Genomic DNA, 19,269 nt, shown 5'->3' with positions numbered 1-19,269 from the left:
GGAACTGGTCAGTAAAACGTTATTGACAGCATGCTTTCTCCCGACTTAAGAGTCATCTCCTCATGTCCCCAGGCAAAAGGAGATGCTTCACCCACAAAGTACAAGGCCATAGTTTTAAACCATTATAGAAACAGGTCAGGCAGCATCCGTGGGTAGAAATGGTCACAGTATCGTGTCTCAAGAATTTGAATGTTTTTTTTAAAGAGGTGACTAGCAGGATTGGTGTGGGGGCAGGGGGGTGTGGTAGATGTGGTTTATCTGGACTCTATGAAGACTTCGATAAGGTCCCGCATTGTAGGCTGGTCCACAATGTCGGGGTCCTGGCCGAGGTGGACAATTCTGTATCCCATTGGCAGTTCAAATCAAGTCAAGTCAACATTTTTGTCATCTGATTGTGCAAGTACAACCTGATGAAACAGCGTTGTCCGGTCCTTGGTGCAAAACACGCAGACACACAACCAGTCATAACACACATACATACAAGCAATACATATCAAGGATAAATATTCACTTATACAAATAAATAATTAAATTTTTGTTCATGAACCTGAGAGCCTTGGATGGTTAATGTGAGCTGTTCCTTTGGTCGTTCAGCGTTCTCACTGCCCGTGGGAAGAAGTTGTTCCTCAGCCTGGTGGTGCTGGCTCTCACACTCCTGGATCTCTTTCCTGGTGTCTGTGTGCAGGGTGGAAGGTGGTCCTCAGTGATTTTGCTCACCCTCTTCAGACAACGATCCCGATAGATGGTGTCAATGCAGGGGCGGGTGACTCCAATTCACACTGGGGGCTAGCAGGCAGAGGACGGTAGTGGAACTCAGTGGGCTGAAGAGCCTGTTTCTATGCTATCTCTCTCGATGACTGACAAAATCAATCCACAGACAACCCTCACATTGCAGACATATCTTTGGCTTGGCTTCGCGGACGAAGATTTATGGAGGGGGTAAATGTCCACGTCAGCTGCAGACTCGTTTGTGGCTGACAAGTCCGATGCGGGACAGGCAGACACGGTTGCAGCGGTTGCAGGGGAATATTGGTTGGTTGGGGTTGGGTGTTGGGTTTTTCCTCCTTTGCCTTTTGTCAGTGAGGTGGGCTCTGCGGTCTTCTTCAAAGGAGGTTGCTGCCCGCCAAACTGTGAGGCGCCAAGATGCACGGTTTGAGGCGATTTCAGCCCACTGCCGGTGGTCAATGTGGCAGGCACCAAGAGATTTCTTTAGGCAGTCCTTGTACCTTTTCTTTGGTGCACCTCTGTCACGGTGGCCAGTGGCGAGCTCACCATATAGTTTAAATTTTTCCTTCCAGTATTCAAATGTCACGGCACAAAAGTTGAGGTGTGAAATAAAATTTGCTCTCACCAAATTGGTGCAAAAATAGTAAATAAAAAACACAAAATTTATTCTTTATCAAACATAGGGATGATGTACCTGAGCATTACAGAAAATCGAGATACAGACCTTTTTCTCGATACTGATAGCACTACACCTTGGTTACCTGTAATTAGAAACAATACTGATGTCATTAAACTGTTGGCACTATTCTATGACCATAAACCAGTAGGAAGGATATTCACGAGCAACTTTGCAGCAAACATGGCAGAGATATGCAAGACCCATAGAATCCTGATCATAGGGGCACCAACAGGAGACCGGATGGGAGTGCAGCGGGACACAAAAAGGATGCAGAGTTGGCAAAGTGCAGATGGAGCTCAATCCAGATGAGTGTGAAATTATGTACTTTTGAAGGGTCGAACTTGGAGGTAGAGTACATGGTCAATGGCAGGATTCTTAACAGAGAATAGAAACCATACAGCACCATACAGGCCCTTTGGCCCACAAAGTTGTGCTGAACATGTCCCTACCTTAGAAAAATAGAGGGCTATGGGTAAGCCTAGTCATTTCTAAGCTCCATGTCCCTAACCAAAAGTCTCTGAAAAACCCTATCATGTTCGCCTCCACCACTGTTGCCGGCAGCCCATTCCTCGCACCCACCACTCTCTGCTTAAAAAACGTACCCCTAACTTCTCCTCTGTACCTACTCCCCAGCACCTTAAACCCATGTCCTCTTGAACCAACCATTTCATCCCTGGGAAAAAGCCTCTATCAGGTCACCTCTCATCCTCCGCCACTCCAAGGAGAAAAGGCCGCATTCACTCAACCTGTTATCATAAGGTTTGCTTCCCTAAACCAGGCAACATCCTCGTGAATGTCCTCTGCCCCCTTTCTATGGCTTCCACGTCCTTCTGGTAGTGAGGTGACCAGAACTGAGCACAGTACTCCAAGTGGGTCTGACCCTGGTAGGAACAGAGAGATCTTGGGGTCCAACTCTATACATCCCTCATCAATGGAATAGAATAGCGATGGTAATATAGACAACAAATAACCAATGGGAGAAGGGCCATTGCCAATGGGATGAGAGCTGATCTGTCTTGGGTTTACAAGATCACAAGATATAGGAGCCGAAGTAGGCCAATCAGCCCATTAAGTCTGCTCTGACATTCTATCATGAACTGATCCATCCTCCCACTCAACCCCACTCCCTGGCCTTCTCCCCATAATCAAATACCTGTCAGTCTCTGCCTTAAATGCACCTTGTTGCCACAGATTCATGGCCCTCTGGCAAAAGAAATTTTTCCCCATCTCTGTTTTAAATTGACACCGTTTTATCGTAAAGTTGTGCCCTTTTGTCCTAGACTCCCCTTTCATAAGAAATCACCTTGCCACATCTACTCTGTCCAGCTTTCAAAATGCCTCTATGAGGTCCCCTCTCATCCTTCTGTCCTCCAATGACTACAGTCCAAGAGCCAACAGTCGTTCCTCCATATGCTAAACCTTTCATTCCTGGTGTCATTCTGGTAAATCTTCTCTAACCCCTCTCCAACACCAGCAATTCCTTTCTCAAATAAGGTGTCCAAACTGTACATAGTTCTCCAAGTGAAGGGCCCTATGGAGTCTCAACATCACAACCCTTTCCTGATATCCTGTCCCTCTAGATATGAATGCCAATATTGCATACAGCTTCTTCACCACTGTCTCAACCTGGAGGTTAACTTTTCAGGTATCCTGCACGAGGACTCCCAAGTCCCTTTGCACATCCGAATTTTGAATTTTCTCCACATCTAAATAATAGTATTAGCAGAAAGCGGTTAGGAAAGTGATGTTAAAGCACCAGCGATCAGGACTGGGGTTCAAATCGCACGCTGTCTGCATGGGTTTCCTCCAGGGGCTCTGGTTTTCTCCAAATGTTAGGAATATCCTGGGGGTTGTAGGTCAATTAGGTGTAATTGGGCGGCATGGGATCATGGGCCGAAAGAGCCTGGTACCATGCTGAATGTCTAAATATAGCCTGCTATCTATTTCTTCTACCGAAGTACACTTTCTAATATTGTGATCCATCTGCCACCTCTTTTCCCGTTCTCCTAATCTATCCAACTCTTTCAGTATCCTCAGCACTCCCTCCCCATCACCTATTTTGGTAACCTCTGCAACTTTAGATACAAAGCCATCTATTCAGAATATAAGCTTGGCAGGGAATACAGGAACGGAATAATGGAAGGTCATTAAGATGGATAAATCTCTTTACTGATTTACGTACATTCCCAAGATGAGGGAGGGTGGAATTACAGCCAAAGCAATGTATTTTCAAAGGGGACAAAATTAATTGTTCAGGTTCAAATTTGTTTATCATCTGATTGTGCAAGTATAGCGTTCTTCTGTCCTCGATGTAAAACATGCAAACACACAACCAGACATAACACACATACATTCAAGCAATGCATATGCAGGACAAATGTACATATATAAAAATAAATAAACATTGTTTAATAATTAATTAAGTCATGGATAGTTAGTATGAACATTTTATTTGGTTGTTCACCATTCTAAATACCCGTGGGAAGAAGCTGGTGTAGGCTCTGATCCTCCTGCATCTCTTTCCTGAGGGGAGTAGCTGAAAGATGCTGTGTGCGGGTGGAAGGGGTCCTCAATTATTTTGCGCACGCTCTTCAGACAACGATCCCGATAGATCATGTCGAGTGGGGGGGTGGGGGAGGGTGGAGGGTAGCCCCAGTGATCCTCTCTGCCACTCTTATGATCTTGTGGATTGACCTCTGATCCAATTTTCTACAGAAACCTTACCCCGCCAGTCAGGTCACTCGCGATAGAGATTCTGAGAAAGGTTGACTGGATGGTGGCTGGCAGCCTTGCCCACTTCAGTGATCTCAGGAAGTGCAGTCGCTGTTGTACTTTCCAAGTGAGGAGATGTTGTGTGTCCACGATAGGTCACTAGTTAAGTGGTCACCGAGGAACTTGAAGCCTTCGACTCTCTCCACTGGAGAGTTGTTGATGTGTAGTGGAAGGTGGTTGTTCCTGGTCCCCCTTAAGTCCACAATTATCTCTTTCATCTTGTCCATTTTGAGACTCAGACTGTTATTACAGGTTAGTTAGGGAACCAGGCTGACATCTCAGAGGATAAACAGAGGGAGAACATGAAGATGGATGGTAGTAAAACACTGTGCTTAAGTGAAAACCCAATGCTGGAGAAACTCAGCAGGTCAAACAGTCCTTCATGTAGCAAAGATAAAGATACATAACCGACTTTTTGGCCTTGTGCCCTTCATCGGGGTATGAACATTTTTTCATACCTGATTGAAGAGATCAAGACCGAAACATTGATGATGTATCTTTACCTTTGCTACATGAAGGACACTGACCTGATAAGATACTCCAGCATTGGGTTTATGCTTTTATGAAGCTACTGTATGTAGATGGTTGCAAGTGTAAAACTCTCACAGATCTCCTCTTTTTTAATTTTTTTTTCATTTTTCACACTATGAACCATATTAACCAAAATACACACAAATATTTCCCTCTTGAATATACGCAGTGTACAGATCTCCTCTTGAAGACAGGAGGAGAAATGCTTCAGGACAGGCAAACTTCAAAGAGACTTCACAGTGGAGCAGCCATGTTCAATAAGAAAATCTGCAGATGTCGGGAATGAGTGCAACACACAAATGTGCTGGAGAAACTCACCCCCTTATTACCCCCTCTATTACCCCCTCTGCTCTCAAGTTACCCTCTGCACTCCCTACTCTACCCGTCCCCCCCCCACCCCTCACTCAGCTCTCTGGACGAAGGGCTCAGGTCCAATCGTCATCTGCCTTTTACTTCCCTGTGGATGCTACGTGACCTGCTGGCTTTTGTGTACTGCTCTGGACCCCAGCATCTGCAGACCTTCTCATTTAACCGATATAATTGAGATGAAAAAGTTGATGATAAAAGCAAAAACAAATAGCAATAGGTTTTTGCGGGGTCTGGCCCACCATCAGGGTTGTGAGCACTTCCCGGGAATATCCTGGTCAGCCCCAACCCCTTATATGGTATGAGCTTGTGGTGATACACCACTATCCCACTACAGGGGGCAACCTGTGTACCTACAGGAAGATCACCAAAGGACAGACCACACCTGGTCGGCTGCCAATCATCCACCCGGGATATAAGCCATATCCGGCCCCTCAAGGTCAGTCACACAGAGTTGGAGCTAACTACAGCAGAAGGCTTTAAGTAGAATTTGAATCTTGTGTCTGTTTACTGTCACCACAGTGCATCGCAGAGTTGCAATGTCATTGGACCTTTATGTATTTTGGTCGTAATTCTTTTTATTTATTCAGCACACTAGAAGCTGATTCTGGCCATTTTAATCCCCTACCGCCAAATTAACCTACAACCCCATTAAGTTTTGAAGGGTGAGAGGAAACCAGAGCCCCTGGGGAAAACCAACACAGACATGAGGAGAGGAGAATGTAAATGCTCCTCACTGACAGCGCTGGATTCACTTCCGGGTTTCTGGCGCTGTAAGGGAGCTGCGCTAACCACGTGAAAGGGGGAGATTTCATTGGGTAGATGAGCAACGCTAGGGTCATCCCAGATGTGTCCCAGGGGTTGGTGTTTCCATGGCATCCCCTGAGCTATCCCACATGTTTGCCAGTCTCCCAGTGACCCTTGGTATCTGATCTTTGGTGTCTGGCTGCCGTGTCCCCTCAGATGGAGGAGTACCGAGGTGAGCAGAAGCAGAGGAAGCTGCTCCAGAAGAAACAGGCACAGCTCACCAAGGAGAAGGACCATCTGCGGGGCGAGCACACCAGAGCAATCCTCGCCCGAAGCAAGCTCGAGAGTCTGTGCCGGGAACTCCAAAGGCACAACAAGACCCTCAAGGTAAGAGGCACAGGGAAGAATCCCCAGCTAAAAAGTCAAACGGGCCACTGCCTAACACTGGTCAACAAACTATTTCAAAAGGTTTTCTTCCTGAAAAAAAAATTGGAGATTATGACTATGTGAACACTAAGATAATTTCAGGTTTGCTGTTTCACACAGGAAGTCGGAGAAACATTAAATGATCTTTTATTGAATTTAGGATCTTTCATTGCCGACACATTGCGTTAGTTCAGCTGACCTAAAAATGTTGTTCATTTATACTCAGCTTCTGATCCCTCTTGTGTCAATGTCCAATAGTCAGCTGACATTGAAGGATTCCAATTGCCCTGTATGATAGTACAGATCTATCACCAATGTACATAGTGTATATAGTTACTGTATCTAGACTGTGCTTACAGCGATTGGCTGAGAGCTAAGCCACACCTATTGTCTGGGCCTTAAAGGGTTGTGTCCCTAGCCAGGTCGGATCATTCCGGACTGGTCGGCCACCTGTGAAGAGCTCCTGTCTTTTGCTAATAAGAGCCTTGGTTTGGACCAACAAGTCTTTGGTTCTTTCGACGAGCTCTACAGCGATTGGCTGAGAGCTAAGCCACGCCTACTGTCTGGGCCTTAAAGGGTTGTGTCCCTAGCCAGGTCGGATCATTCCGGACTGGTCGGCCACCTGTGAAGAGCTCCGGTCTTTTGCTAATAAAAGCCTTGGTTTGGATCAACAAGTCTTTGGTTCTTTCGACGAGCTCTACAGCGATTGGCTGAGAGCTAAGCCACGCCTACTGTCTGGGCCTTAAAGGGTTGTGTCCCTAGCCAGGTCGGATCATTCCGGACTGGTCGGCCACCTGTGAAGAGCTCCTGTCTTTTGCTAATAAGAGCCTTGGTTTGGACCAACAAGTCTTTGGTTCTTTCGACGAGCTCTACACCCTGATACCATTTTTCCATGTCTTGGTGAAACCTTTCACCGTGTTCGTCACTGACGGCACCAAAGCAGCAAAGAAGTCCAAGTGCGAATGCAGAAAATGAATTTTCAATGACGTTGCACTTCATAGCTTTTCATGCTTGAAGTAGACTTATATGACAGGAAATCACAAAAAATAGGTTATATCTAAAAAAACAGTATGTTGTAGGAATTTTTTAAGGTGATTTTCGAGATCAGCAACCCAAAAATCCATAAAATACACCCAAAAGTGTTCAGGAAGCAAAATCTTGGTTCTCCTGTGTAATATAACCATATAACAATTTACAGTACGGAAACAGGCCATATCTGCCCTTCTAATCTGCACCGATTTACATGAAACTCCACTAGTTCCATCCCAGCCCATAACCCTCCAACCCCCTCACATCCATGTACTCATCCAGTCTCCTCTTAAATGACAGAATTGACCCTGCCACAATTGCCTCTTCCAGAAGATTATTCCACTCAGCCACCACTCTCTGAGTGAAGAAGCATCCTCTTATATTACTCCTAAAGTTTTGCCCCCTAACCCTTAACTTATGACCCCTTGTTCCAATTTCCCCTACCCTCATAACCAATGTGTACGTTGTAGAGCGCGTCGAAAGAACCAAAGACTCGTTGATCCAAACGAAGGCTTTTATTAACTAAAAGACTGGAGCATATCACAAGTAGGTCGACCAGTCCAGAATGACCTGGTCTGGGTAGGAGCAATCCTTTAAGACCTGCCAGTAGGTGGTGCTACACTCTCAGCCAATCACAGTCATCCTACACGACAATCTCTACATAGACACATTGGTGATAGAATCTGTACTATCACATACGTCTCCTTGAGACATCTTGCAGGGCAACTTGTCTGCTGACAGGTGGGTAGGAGGACAGATCCAGGTGGGGTGGATGAAACAGGAGTGGGGTTGATCATTCAGAGGTAAGATCACACGGGTGAAGGGCTTTGTTCACTGTGGTTAATGGCTTGGTAACCCATAATGTAACAATGGCCATCTTTGTCCTCACCTCCTGCTGTCACCTGAATGCCTGTGTTGATCCCCTGTTGAGAGGGATCTGGACCAGCTGGAAAAATGGTCCAGAAAATGGCAGATGGAATTTAATGCAGGCAAGTGTGAGGTATTGCATTTTGGAAGGACAAACCAAGAAAGGACATACACAGTAAATGGCAGGGCACTGTGGAGTGAGGTATTTGGGAATACAGTTACATAATTCCCTGAAAGTGGCATCACGTGGTTAGGGTTGTAAAGAGAGCTTTTGCCATATTGGCCTTCATAAATCAAATGATTGAGTTTAGGAGTTAGGATGTATAAGACATTTAGAGCATTGTGTGTAGTTTTGGTCACCTAACTACAGGAAAGATATCAATAAGATAGAAAGAGTGCAGAGAAGATTTACTAGGATGTTGCCCGGACTTCAGGAACCGAGTTACAGGGAAATGTTAAACAGGATTCCCTGGAGGTAGAAGAATGAGGGGAGATTTGATAGAGGTATTTAAAATTATGAGGGGGATAGACAGAACAAATGTAGATAGATTTTTTCCACTGAGGGGTAGGTGAGATACAAAGCAGAGGACATGGGTTAAGAGTGAAAGGGGAAAAGTCTAGGGGTACATGAGGGGGAACTTCTTCACACAGAGAGTGGTGGGGGGTGTGGAATGAGCCGCCAGTTGAAGTGGTGAATGCGGGCTCAATTTTAAAATTTAAGAAGAATTTTGACAGGATGGGAGAGGTATGGAGGGCTAAGGTCAGCTGCAGGTCAGAGGGACTAGGCAGAAAAAAATGGTTTGGCACAGACTAGAAGGGCTGAAGGGGGCTGTTTCTGTGGTGTTCTGTTCTATGGTTCTATGTTTCTTAGTTTATTGTCATACACATTATAGAGTGATCATATGCACTGAAATTCCCTCTTGCTGCAGCTGAACAAGTATTTTGTAAAAATAAATCTAAAAAAAAGAACCACATACTAAATACTTCATTGTTGGAACACATTAAATGCACACAGAAATATAGTTGGATAATAAATATTCACTCACAAGATCACAAGATATAGGAGCAGAAGTCGGCCCATAGGCCCATCGAGTGAGTCTGCTCTGCCATCCTAATCATGAGCTGATCCATCCTCCCACTCAGTCCCACTGCCCGGCCTTCTCCCTGTAACCTTTGATGTTCTGACTAATCAAATAGCTGTCAATCTCTGCGTTAACTACACCCAATGATCTAACGTCCACAGCCACCTGTGGCAACAAGTTCCACGGGCACACATCCCTCTGACTAAAGAAAATTTTCCTCATCTCTGTGTTAAATTGATACCCTTTCATCCTGAAATTTTGCCCATTGCCTTGAATCCTCTACCACATGAAATATCCTTTCCCCATCTATTCTGTCCAGCATTTGAAATACTGTTAGTCTAGAAATGAACACCAACGTTGCATTTGCCTTCTTCAGAACCAACTCAACCTGGAGGTTAACCTTTAGGGGATCCTGGGTGAGGACTCCCAAGATGCTTTTCACCTCCAAATTTTGAATTTTCTTCCCTTCTTAATAACAGCTTGCCCATCTATTTCTTCTTCCACTGTATGATTGTACACTTTTCAACATTGTATTTCATCTGCTCCACTAATTCTAATCTGTCCAAGCCTTTCCGTATCCACAGCACCTCCTTCCCTTCCACCTATTTTGGTATCCCCTGCAAATTTAACCACAAAGCCATCTATTCCATGACCCAAATCACTTACATACAACGTACAAAGAAGTGGCCCCAACACCGACCTCCTGCGGAACATCACTGGTAACCGGTAGCAACCCTTTATTCCCACTCTCTGTTTCCACCCAAATGCTCTGCTCATGATCATATCCTTCCTGTAATTCTATGGACTCTCATCTTGTTTAGCAGCCTCGTGTGTGGCACCTTGACGAAGGCATTTTGAAAGTCCAAGTCCACAACAACCACTGCTTGTCCCCTGTCCATCCGACTTGTCATCTCTTCAAGCAATTGCAATAGATTTGTCAGGCACAATGACCCTTTAAGGAAACCGTGCTGACTTGGGCCGATCTCTTCATGCCCCTCCAGGTATTCTGTCACCTCATCCTTGACAATCGACTCCAACATCTTCCTAACCACTGGCGTCAGGTCCACTGCCTCCTTCCCTTCTTAAACAGTGGAGAGACATTCACGATCCTCCAGTTCACTAGAGCTGTTCCAGAATCCATTGATTCCTGGAAGATCATTACTGATGCCTCCAAAATTTCTACAGATACCTCATTCAGAACCCAAGGTTCCATCCGGTTTAGGCTACGCTAACCTTTTCTCTCTTTTTCTATTTTTCACCTTTTTTTTAAATTAAGACACACAGCACGGTAACAGGCCCATTTGGCCCATGAGCCCACGCTGCCCAATTACACCCAATTGAACTACAATCCTGGTACATTTTTGAACGATGGGAGGAAACCGGAGCACCCGGGGAAAGCCCACGCAGACACGGGGAGAATGTACAAACTCCTTCCAGGCACCACAGGATTTGACCCCCAGTCCTGGTCGCGGGCACTGTAACGGTGTTGCGCTAACCACTACACTGACTACCCTCTTCTCTCTCTCCTTTTTTTCCACCCCACCTTCCTGACCCTCCCTTCTCTCCCGTCTCCTTCCATCTTTCTTGCCTGTAAACCTGGCTGCCCGCTGTCACCTCTGGAGCAGGAGGAGAGTTTGCAGCGACAGAGGGAGGAAGAGCAGAAACGCAAGGAGGTGACCAAGCACTTCCAGGACACGCTGGCAGACATCCAGGCTCAGATAGACCAGCACACCCAGCGCAACATCAAACTCTGCGAGGAAAATGGCGAGCTAACGGGCAAACTGAAAGCCATCATTGAACAGTACGATGCGCGAGAGGAGGTAATGATCAGGAATTAACGTTTGTAGATCCCACCCAGTCTCCATACCACATGAAGCTAACAACAAGAAGCTGGAGGAACTCAATGGGTCAGTCGGCATCCAGGTGGGGAGAGATGGTGAGTCACCATTACATCTCCAGACCCTTGATCCATTTTATCTTTCAGATTTATATTTTAAAAGGACAAAGGGCCCCATTCTAGAATGTCCCTCCACGGATGCTGCCTGACCTGAGACTCTCCAGCTTCCCTTTGTTTGGTCAAGGTTTCAGCTTCCATGTTTCCATGTTTTTGTCTATATTTAAATTTAAAGTAAAAGTTATGGGGGGTGGGGGAGGCCATGGAGTGGGGCTGAGTTGGAAAAATAGATCAGCTCATGATTAAATGCTGGGACAGACTCAATGGGCTGAATAGCTTATTTCTGCTCTTATGTCTAATGGTCCAAATGCAAACAGAACTTTCTCGTTGAGGTTGTGAGACAAGAACTGGATGACACAGGTTAGGGGTGAAAGGTGAGATGTTTAGGGGTAACATTAAGGGGAAAACCACACTGAGGACGGTGAGAATATGGAACAAGCCACCAGCTAAAGTGGTGGATGCGGACATGATTTCTACATTCCACACATTTTTGGTTAGGTATGTGGATGGAGAGGGATGGAGGGATATGATCCAAGTACAAGTCAATGGGACCAGGCAAAATAATAGCTCGGCACAAACTAGATGGGGCAAAGGGCCTTTTTCTCATGTCTCCTTACTTGAGGAACGTGGTTCAGAGGAGGTTCACCAGGCTGATTCCATCCAGACATGAGGGGGGTTCCAGCCTCCATGTTTCCCATTTAGAACTGTAGAAACAGAACATAAGAAGTAGGAGCGGGAGTCGGCCATCTGGCCCGTCAAGCCTGCTCTGCCATTCAATGAGATCATGGTTGATCTGATGATGGGCTCATCTCCACCTACCTGCCTTTTCCCCATATCCCCTTACAATCTAAAAATCTATCGAACCTTGTCTCAGATATATTTACTGAAGTCACCTCCACAGCTTCAATGGGCAGCGAATTCCATAGATTCACCATCCTCTGGGAAAAGCAGTTCCTCCTTATCTCCATCCTAAATCTACTCCCCTGAGGCTTGAGGCTGTGTCCCCTAGTTCTGGTCTCCCCCACCAATGGAAACAACTTATCTCCCTCTTTCTTAGCTTATCACTTTCATAATTTTATCTTACATGTTTCGATAAGATCCCCTCTCATTCTTCTAAATTCCAGCAAGTACACAGTCCCAGATACTCATTCTCTTATCATAGGCCAAACCTCTCTGGAATAAGCCTGGTGAACCTCCTCTGTACCACCTCCAAAGCCAGTACATCCTTCCTCAAGTTAGGAAACTGGAGAAAAAGTCCCTTCACCCTATCTAGTCTGGGCCGAACTATCATTTTGCCTGGTCCCATTGACCTGCACTTGGATCATATCCCTCCATACCTCATCCATCCACATACCTACCCAACTGTTTATTAAATGTAGAAATCATGTCCGCGTCCACCTCTTTAGCTGGTAACTTGTTCTATATTCTCACCATTCTCAGTGTGATTTTCCCCTTAATGTTACCACTAAACATCTCACCTTTCACCACTAACCCATGTCCTCCAGTTCTTGTCTGCTTCAAGTAGAAATTTCTGCTTGCATTTAGACCATTAGACATAGGAGCAGAAATAAGCTATTTCAGCCCATTGAGTCTGCTCTGCCATTTAATCATGAGCTGATCGATTTCCCCACTCAGCCCCACTGCCTGGCCTTCTCCACATAATCTTTGATGCCCTGGTTAATCAAGAATCTATCAATCTCTGACTTAAATACACCCAATGATCTGGCCTCCACAACTGCCTGTGGCAACACATTCCATAGATTCACTATCCTCTAGCTGAAGAAATTCCTCTGTATCTCTGTTCTAAGTGGATGCCCTTCAATCCTGAAGTTGTGCCTTTTTGTCCTGGACACCTCCCATCACAGTACACAGCCTTTCTATATCTACTCTGTCTATGTCTTTTAACATTGAGATCTCTCGTTCTCTTTCTCTTTTTTCTCTTTGTCACTCTCTCTTTCTCTTTCACTCTCTCTTTATCTCACTCTCTCTCTTTTTCTTTTTCTCTTTCTCACTCTCGTTCCCTTTCTCTCTCTTACCCACTCTCTCTCTCTCTTTCTTTCTAACTTTCTTTCTCTTTCATTCTCTCTCTTTCTCTCTCTTATCCACTCTCTCTCTTACCCACTCTCTCTCTTTCTCTCTCTCTCTTACTCTTTAATTCTCACCTCTCTTTATCCATTTCTCTCTCTCAATTTCTTTCTCTCTCTTTCTCTCCCCACTCTCTCTCCCTCCCTCTCCCTCTCTCACTCTCTCTCCCCTTCCTCTCTCCCTTTCTCTCTCTCCCTCCCTTCCATCCTCTCCCTCACCCTCTCTCCCTCCCTCTCTCTCTCCCTCTCTTTCTCCCTCCCCCTCTCTCTCCATTTCTCTCTCTCCCCTTTCTCTCTTTCTCCCTCTTTCTCTCCCTCTCTCTCCATCCCTCTGCCTCCCTCTCCCTCTCTCTCCATTTCTCTCTCTCCCCTCTCCCTCTCTCCCTTTCTCTCTCCCTCCCTTCCTCCCTCTCCCTCTCTCTTTCTCTCTCTCTATCTCTTTTTCCCTCTCCCTCTCCCTTTCGCTCCCTCTCTCTCCCTCTCCCTCTCTCTCTCCCTCACCCTCTCCCTCAGCACCAAGTTTGCCTGCTGTGGAACAGTTCCCCGGCTGATTTCTCCACACTCCACCATTCGCCATTTTGACCTCCTGTGTGCACTGTCTCCTCTGTAGCACTTTGAGAAGGTCTTCAAGCACAGGGATCTGCAGCAACAACTGGCAGATGTGAAGCTTCAGGAGGCACAGGAGCTGATGAAAGAGGCTGAGGATCGGCACGGACGAGAAAAGGAATATGTAAGTATTGGCCAACCTTTCCCTCTGCAGGATATACATCTATCTGTTCACCACCCCACCCCACCACCACCACCCCCCACCACTTACCTTGAGGTGTGGATGTTGGTCAACGATTAGAATATAGAGCATCACAGCACAGTATATGCCCTTCAGCCCATGATGTTGTGCCAGCCCATGTAATCGTACTTCACAACAATCTAATTTTTCCCTCCCTCATACCCGTAAAGCTCTATTTTTTTATGTGCCTGTGGTAAACCATTGTGTGTATGTTTGGATGTGTTAGGACACACCCCTTGCTGCCTGTGCCACAGCACCCTCCTCAGTCCAGTAGTCGACCAGCATGGATGCACCCCCATTCTATTGTGAATAAAAGCCCATCACTTTCTCTACAACTTCTAGTCTTTGGAGTTATTGATGGTGCATCAGCGCCTATTTTAATTTAGAGGTTGAACATGGTAACAGGCCCAAATACACCCATGGGACCAATTAACCTACTGAACCCATACATCTTTGGAATGTGGAAGGAAACAAGTATATAAATTGCAGGGGCCCTGGCAGAAATATTTAAAATGTCATTGGCCACGGGTGAGATGCCAGAGGGTTGGAGGGTAGCTCATGTTGTTTAAAAAAGGCTCCAAATGCCATCCAGGAAGTTACAGGCCAGTGAGCCTGATGTCAGTAGTGTTCTGAGAGATAGGATATACAAGTATTGGGACAGCCAAGGGCTGATTAAGGACAGTCAGCATGGCTTTGTGCGTGGTAGGTCATGTTTAACGAACCTTAAAATTTTTTAAGGTGATTACCAAGAGAGTAGATGAAGGAAAGGCTGTCTACCTGGACTTTAGTAAAGCCTTCAACAAGGTCCCACATGGGAGGTTAGTTCAGAAGTTTCAGACACTAGGTATCCATGGAGAGGTTGTAAACTGGATTCAAAATTGGCTGAACGGGAGAAGACAGAGTGGTAGTGGATGATTGTTTTTCAGACTGAAGGCCTGTGGTGGTGTACCTCAGGGATCGGTCTGTATCAATGATCTGGATGATAATGTGGGAAATTGGATCAGCAAGTTTGCTGATTACACTAAGATTGGAGGTGTTGTGGACAGCGAGGAAGGCTTTCAAAGCTTGCAGAGGGAGCTGGACCAACTAGAAAACTGGGCCAGAAAATAGCAGATAGAATTTAATGCAGACAAGTGTGAGGTGTTGCATTTTGGAAGGACAAACCAAGGTGGGACTTGCATAGTAAATGGTCGGGCACTGAGGAGTGCAGAGGAACAAAGGGATCAGGAATACAGATACATAATTCCCTGAAAGTGGCGTCACAGGTAGACAGGGTTGTAAAGAAAGTTTTTGGCATCTTGGCCTTCATAAACAGGAGTAGTGAGTGCAGGAATTGGGATGTTATGGTGAGGTTGTATGGGACATTGGTGAGGCCAAATTTGGAATATTGTGTGCAGTCTGGTTGCCAAACTACAGGAAGGATAGCAGTAAGATTGAAAGAGTGCAGAGAAGATTTTCTTGGATGTTGTCGGGTCTACAGGAGTTGAGTTAAAGGGACAGATTAAACAGGTTAGGACTTTATTCCATGGAGCATAGAAGAATGAGAGGAGATTTGATAGATATTTACTAAATTTTGAAGGATGTAGACAGAGTAAATGCGAGTAGGCTCTTTCCACTTAGATTAGGGAGAGATATAGACAAGATGACATGACTTTAGGGATTAGGGAGAACGTTAGGAGAAACATGTTCACTCAGAGAGTGGTGGGAGTGTGGAATGAGCTGCCATTGAATGTGGTAAATGCAGGCTCACTCAAGTTTTAAGAATAAATTGGATAGATGCATGGATGGGAGAGGTCTGGAGGGTTATGGAATGGGTGCAGGTCAGTGGGATTACCAGAGTGATGTTTCAGCACAGAATAGCCTGTTTTCTGTGCTGTAGTGTTCTATGAATCTATGGAAACCTGTACTATCCTCCACATTAACTGTGCCAATGTACCTATAAGCACAGTATTATAGAACTACAATAGCCTCCACCACAACCTCCAGCAATGCATTCCAGGCACTCACCACTATCCGTCTAGAAAACATACCCCTGACGTTTCCCCTAAACCTCCCCCCACTCACCTTAAACAAATGGGCAGCACGGATGGTGTAGCGGTTAGTGCAACACCGTTACGGTGCCAACGATCAGAACTGGGGTTCGAATCTCACGCTGTCTGTAAGCGCTCCCCGTGTCTGCGTGGGTTTTCCCCGGGGGCTCCAGTTTCCTCCCACCATTCAAAATGAAATGGGGATGTTGTTTAATTGATATAAATTAGGCGGCATGGATTCGTGGGCCAAAATGGCCCGTTACCGCTCAGTGTGTCTAAATTTAAATTTAATTTAATGTCCTCTGATTCTTGCTTTTGTTGCCCGAGAGAAAGGGCGCTGGATGTCCATCCTATGTAAGCCCTTCGTTATCTGTATTAAGTCATCTCTCATCTTTCATCCATCGAAAAATTGAAGCTCCAGCTCTATCAACCAATAAGTCAACGATACTTGGCAGAAACTGAAGGGCAGACTTTTCAATGCAAATTATGGTGGATATTTGGAACGAGCAGCCAGAGGGAGTGGAGTTGAAAAGGCAGGTCACATGGATAAGAAGGATTTGGAGGGATATGGGCCAAGTGTTTGCAAAAGGGTCTAAGCTCCAGTAGTGAATGGTCAGCCTGTTTCCATTCTGTATAATTCTCTGAATCTATTGGTCATCCACTTCCACTAATTCTACATTAATCCAAGTCAGAGAGTCTGTAGATATCTTCTCTTTGGCTTGGCTTCGCGGACGAAGATTTATGGAGGGGGTAAAAAGTCCACGTCAGCTGCAGGCTCGTTTGTGGCTGACAAGTCCGATGCGGGACAGGCAGACACGATTGTAGATATAACCATATAACAATTACAGCACACAGAAACAGGCCAGTTCGACCCTTCTAGTCCATGCTGAACACTTTGTCCCACCTAGTCCCATTGACCCGCACCCGGCCCATGACCCTCCCACAACTCTCCCATCCATATACCAATGCAACTTTTCCTTAAATATTACAATCGAGCCCGCATCTACCACTTCGGCCGGAAGCTCATTCACCCTCTGAGTGAAGAAATTCCCCCTCATGTTTCCCCTAAACTTTTCCCCCTTCAATCCATGCCCTTTTGTTTGAATCTCCCCCAGTCTCAGTGGAAAAAGCCCGTCCACATTGACTCAATCTGTCCCCCTCATAATTTTAAATACCTCAATCAAATCACTCCTCAATCTTCTACGCACCAGGGAATAAAATCCCAGCCTGCTCCACTTTTCCCTGTAACTCAAACGCTGGAACCCAGGCAACATTCTCGTAAACCTTCTCTGCACTCTCTCTCTATATTGTTTATATCCTTTCTGTAATTCAGGGTCCAGTGTAAAAGTCCTGGAGAAACTCAACAGGTCACCCAGCATCCAGGAGAAGTAAAAAGCAGTGGACATTTTAGACATGAGCACTTTGTCAGGAATCTGGAAAATCAAGTGGATGCCTGAATAAAAAGTTGGGGGTGTGGGGGGGTTGTGTGGGAGGAGTGGGAGGGAGGAAGGGGCAGGGGAAGGAGCACAGGCTAACAGGTAAGAGGTCACAGGTGGGAGCGTAGAAGAGAAAGAAACTGAAAAGTGATAGTGAGAGGGAGAAGAGGGATAAGAAGGGAAGTTCTCTGATAAGAGAGGAAGGGGAGGGGGTGGGGAGCTGGAGGAAAGGAAAGAGGAGACCTGGGGTGAGGGTTAATGGATTTTGGAGAAGTCGATGCCACCTGCTCAGAGACTGCCAAGATGGAATACAAGGTGTTGTTCCTCCAATATGTGGTTACCTCAACTTGGCACTGCGTGAGGCCACGGACAGACTTGTTGGTGTGGGAATGGGGTGTGGAATTGAAATGGTTGGTGTAGAGCGCGTCGAAAGAAACAAAGACATGTTGATCCAAACCAAGGATTTTATTAACTAAAAGCATATCACAAGTAGGTCGACCAGTCCAGAATGACCTGGTCTGGCTAGGAGCAATCCTTTAAGACCTACCAGTAGGTGTGGCTACACTCTCAGCCAATCACAGTCATCCTACACTACAATCTGTGCAAAGACACATTGGTGATAGAATCTGGACTATCACAGGTGGTCACAAGTAAGTCACATTATTGCAGCAGGCAGAGTGAAAAGATCTCCCAATCTGTGTCCAGTCTCTCCGAGGTAGAGGTGGCCAAAGCGGGAGCACCGGATGCAACAGGTGACACCCCCCCCCCCCACCCCGCAGATTAACAGGTGAAGTGTTGCTTCACTTTAAATGGTGGCGCTGCTCTGGTGTGGACTTGCGGAGAGCAGAGACACAGCACTCCTCCACAGATTTCTCCTGCCCAGCCCAACTACCTTATAGGTTTTAAACGGCCTGTTAAAGGAATGGTGGTTTATTTTAATATCCTCTGACCGTGGGGCCTGGTCCCAAGATGGCATCGCCCGTGTTCAACAGCAGCCACAAAGGGTTGTACATTCCAGGGAAGCAGAGGACTGGTGCAAGGCATCAGAAAACGGGGAGACCAAGAAGCAGAGGAGACAGCCCGTGGGGTGGTGGCCACGGCGGCGGACCAGTGAAGAACAAAGTGACTGAAGAACACACAGGTTGCTGGTGACCTGAGGCGAGGAACCCACGCAGGCTGTGGGCCGCTAGCAACCAGAGTCGAAGGAGTCACACCAGGTTGCGGACTGCTGGAGACTGGCTTGTGAAGATTTGAGGAGGTACCAGGCATCAGAACTGGGATGCAAGAGGGTGCCAAAGGCACTGAGGACTTCCTGATCATGTCGGGCGTTTGGATCTGGAAGTTCGGGCTGCCAATGGTTTGGACTGAAGTCTGTGCGGCTGCAGAGGCTGCGGGAGCCCTGGAGGCAAATCCATGAATACTCAGTGATTCCGAAGGGACTCTCTTTTGCTTCTCTTTCTCTGACAATAAGGAGCGCCGGACAATTCCTGTTGATGGCGAATCTTTTGTGTTTTCTTACATCTGCTTTACAGGAATCTTGAAGTTTGACTTGGAAAGACGACCCATTTTTATTCCCCTTCCATTCCCACCAACTCCCCCCAGCTGCCGCCTGTGATACACGGCTGCAGCAGTAAGCAGGCACAAAACTCGAGAAAGACTGTACAACAGGCTTTATTCAGTTAAAAGTCTCTGCTACAGTGGTAGCTGTACTGGTGGCTCCCGAGTGACTGGCTCGTGTAAGGTAAAAACATCA

The 19,269-nt window shown here is 46.2% G+C and overlaps 1 protein-coding gene across 3 annotated transcripts in view; it reads left to right on the top strand.

The window, feature by feature from the left end:
- The window catches only part of txlnba (taxilin beta a), a 59,832-nt gene that overhangs the window by 13,461 nt on the left and 27,102 nt on the right, over positions 1-19,269 (top strand). For all 3 annotated transcript variants that reach the window (XM_069930748.1, XM_069930749.1, XM_069930750.1), the window contains 4 exons: positions 1-7; positions 6,038-6,208; positions 10,851-11,045; positions 13,874-13,993. The exon at positions 1-7 is cut by the window's left edge and continues 85 nt beyond it. In XM_069930748.1, coding sequence (XP_069786849.1) covers positions 1-7; positions 6,038-6,208; positions 10,851-11,045; positions 13,874-13,993 — 493 coding nt within the window. The remainder of the gene's footprint in view (positions 8-6,037; positions 6,209-10,850; positions 11,046-13,873; positions 13,994-19,269) is intronic.

This window comes from Narcine bancroftii, chromosome 4 (genome assembly GCF_036971445.1).
Source record: "Narcine bancroftii isolate sNarBan1 chromosome 4, sNarBan1.hap1, whole genome shotgun sequence".
Classification (NCBI taxonomy): domain Eukaryota; kingdom Metazoa; phylum Chordata; class Chondrichthyes; order Torpediniformes; family Narcinidae; genus Narcine; species Narcine bancroftii.
This window is presented reverse-complemented; position numbering and strand designations above follow the sequence as displayed.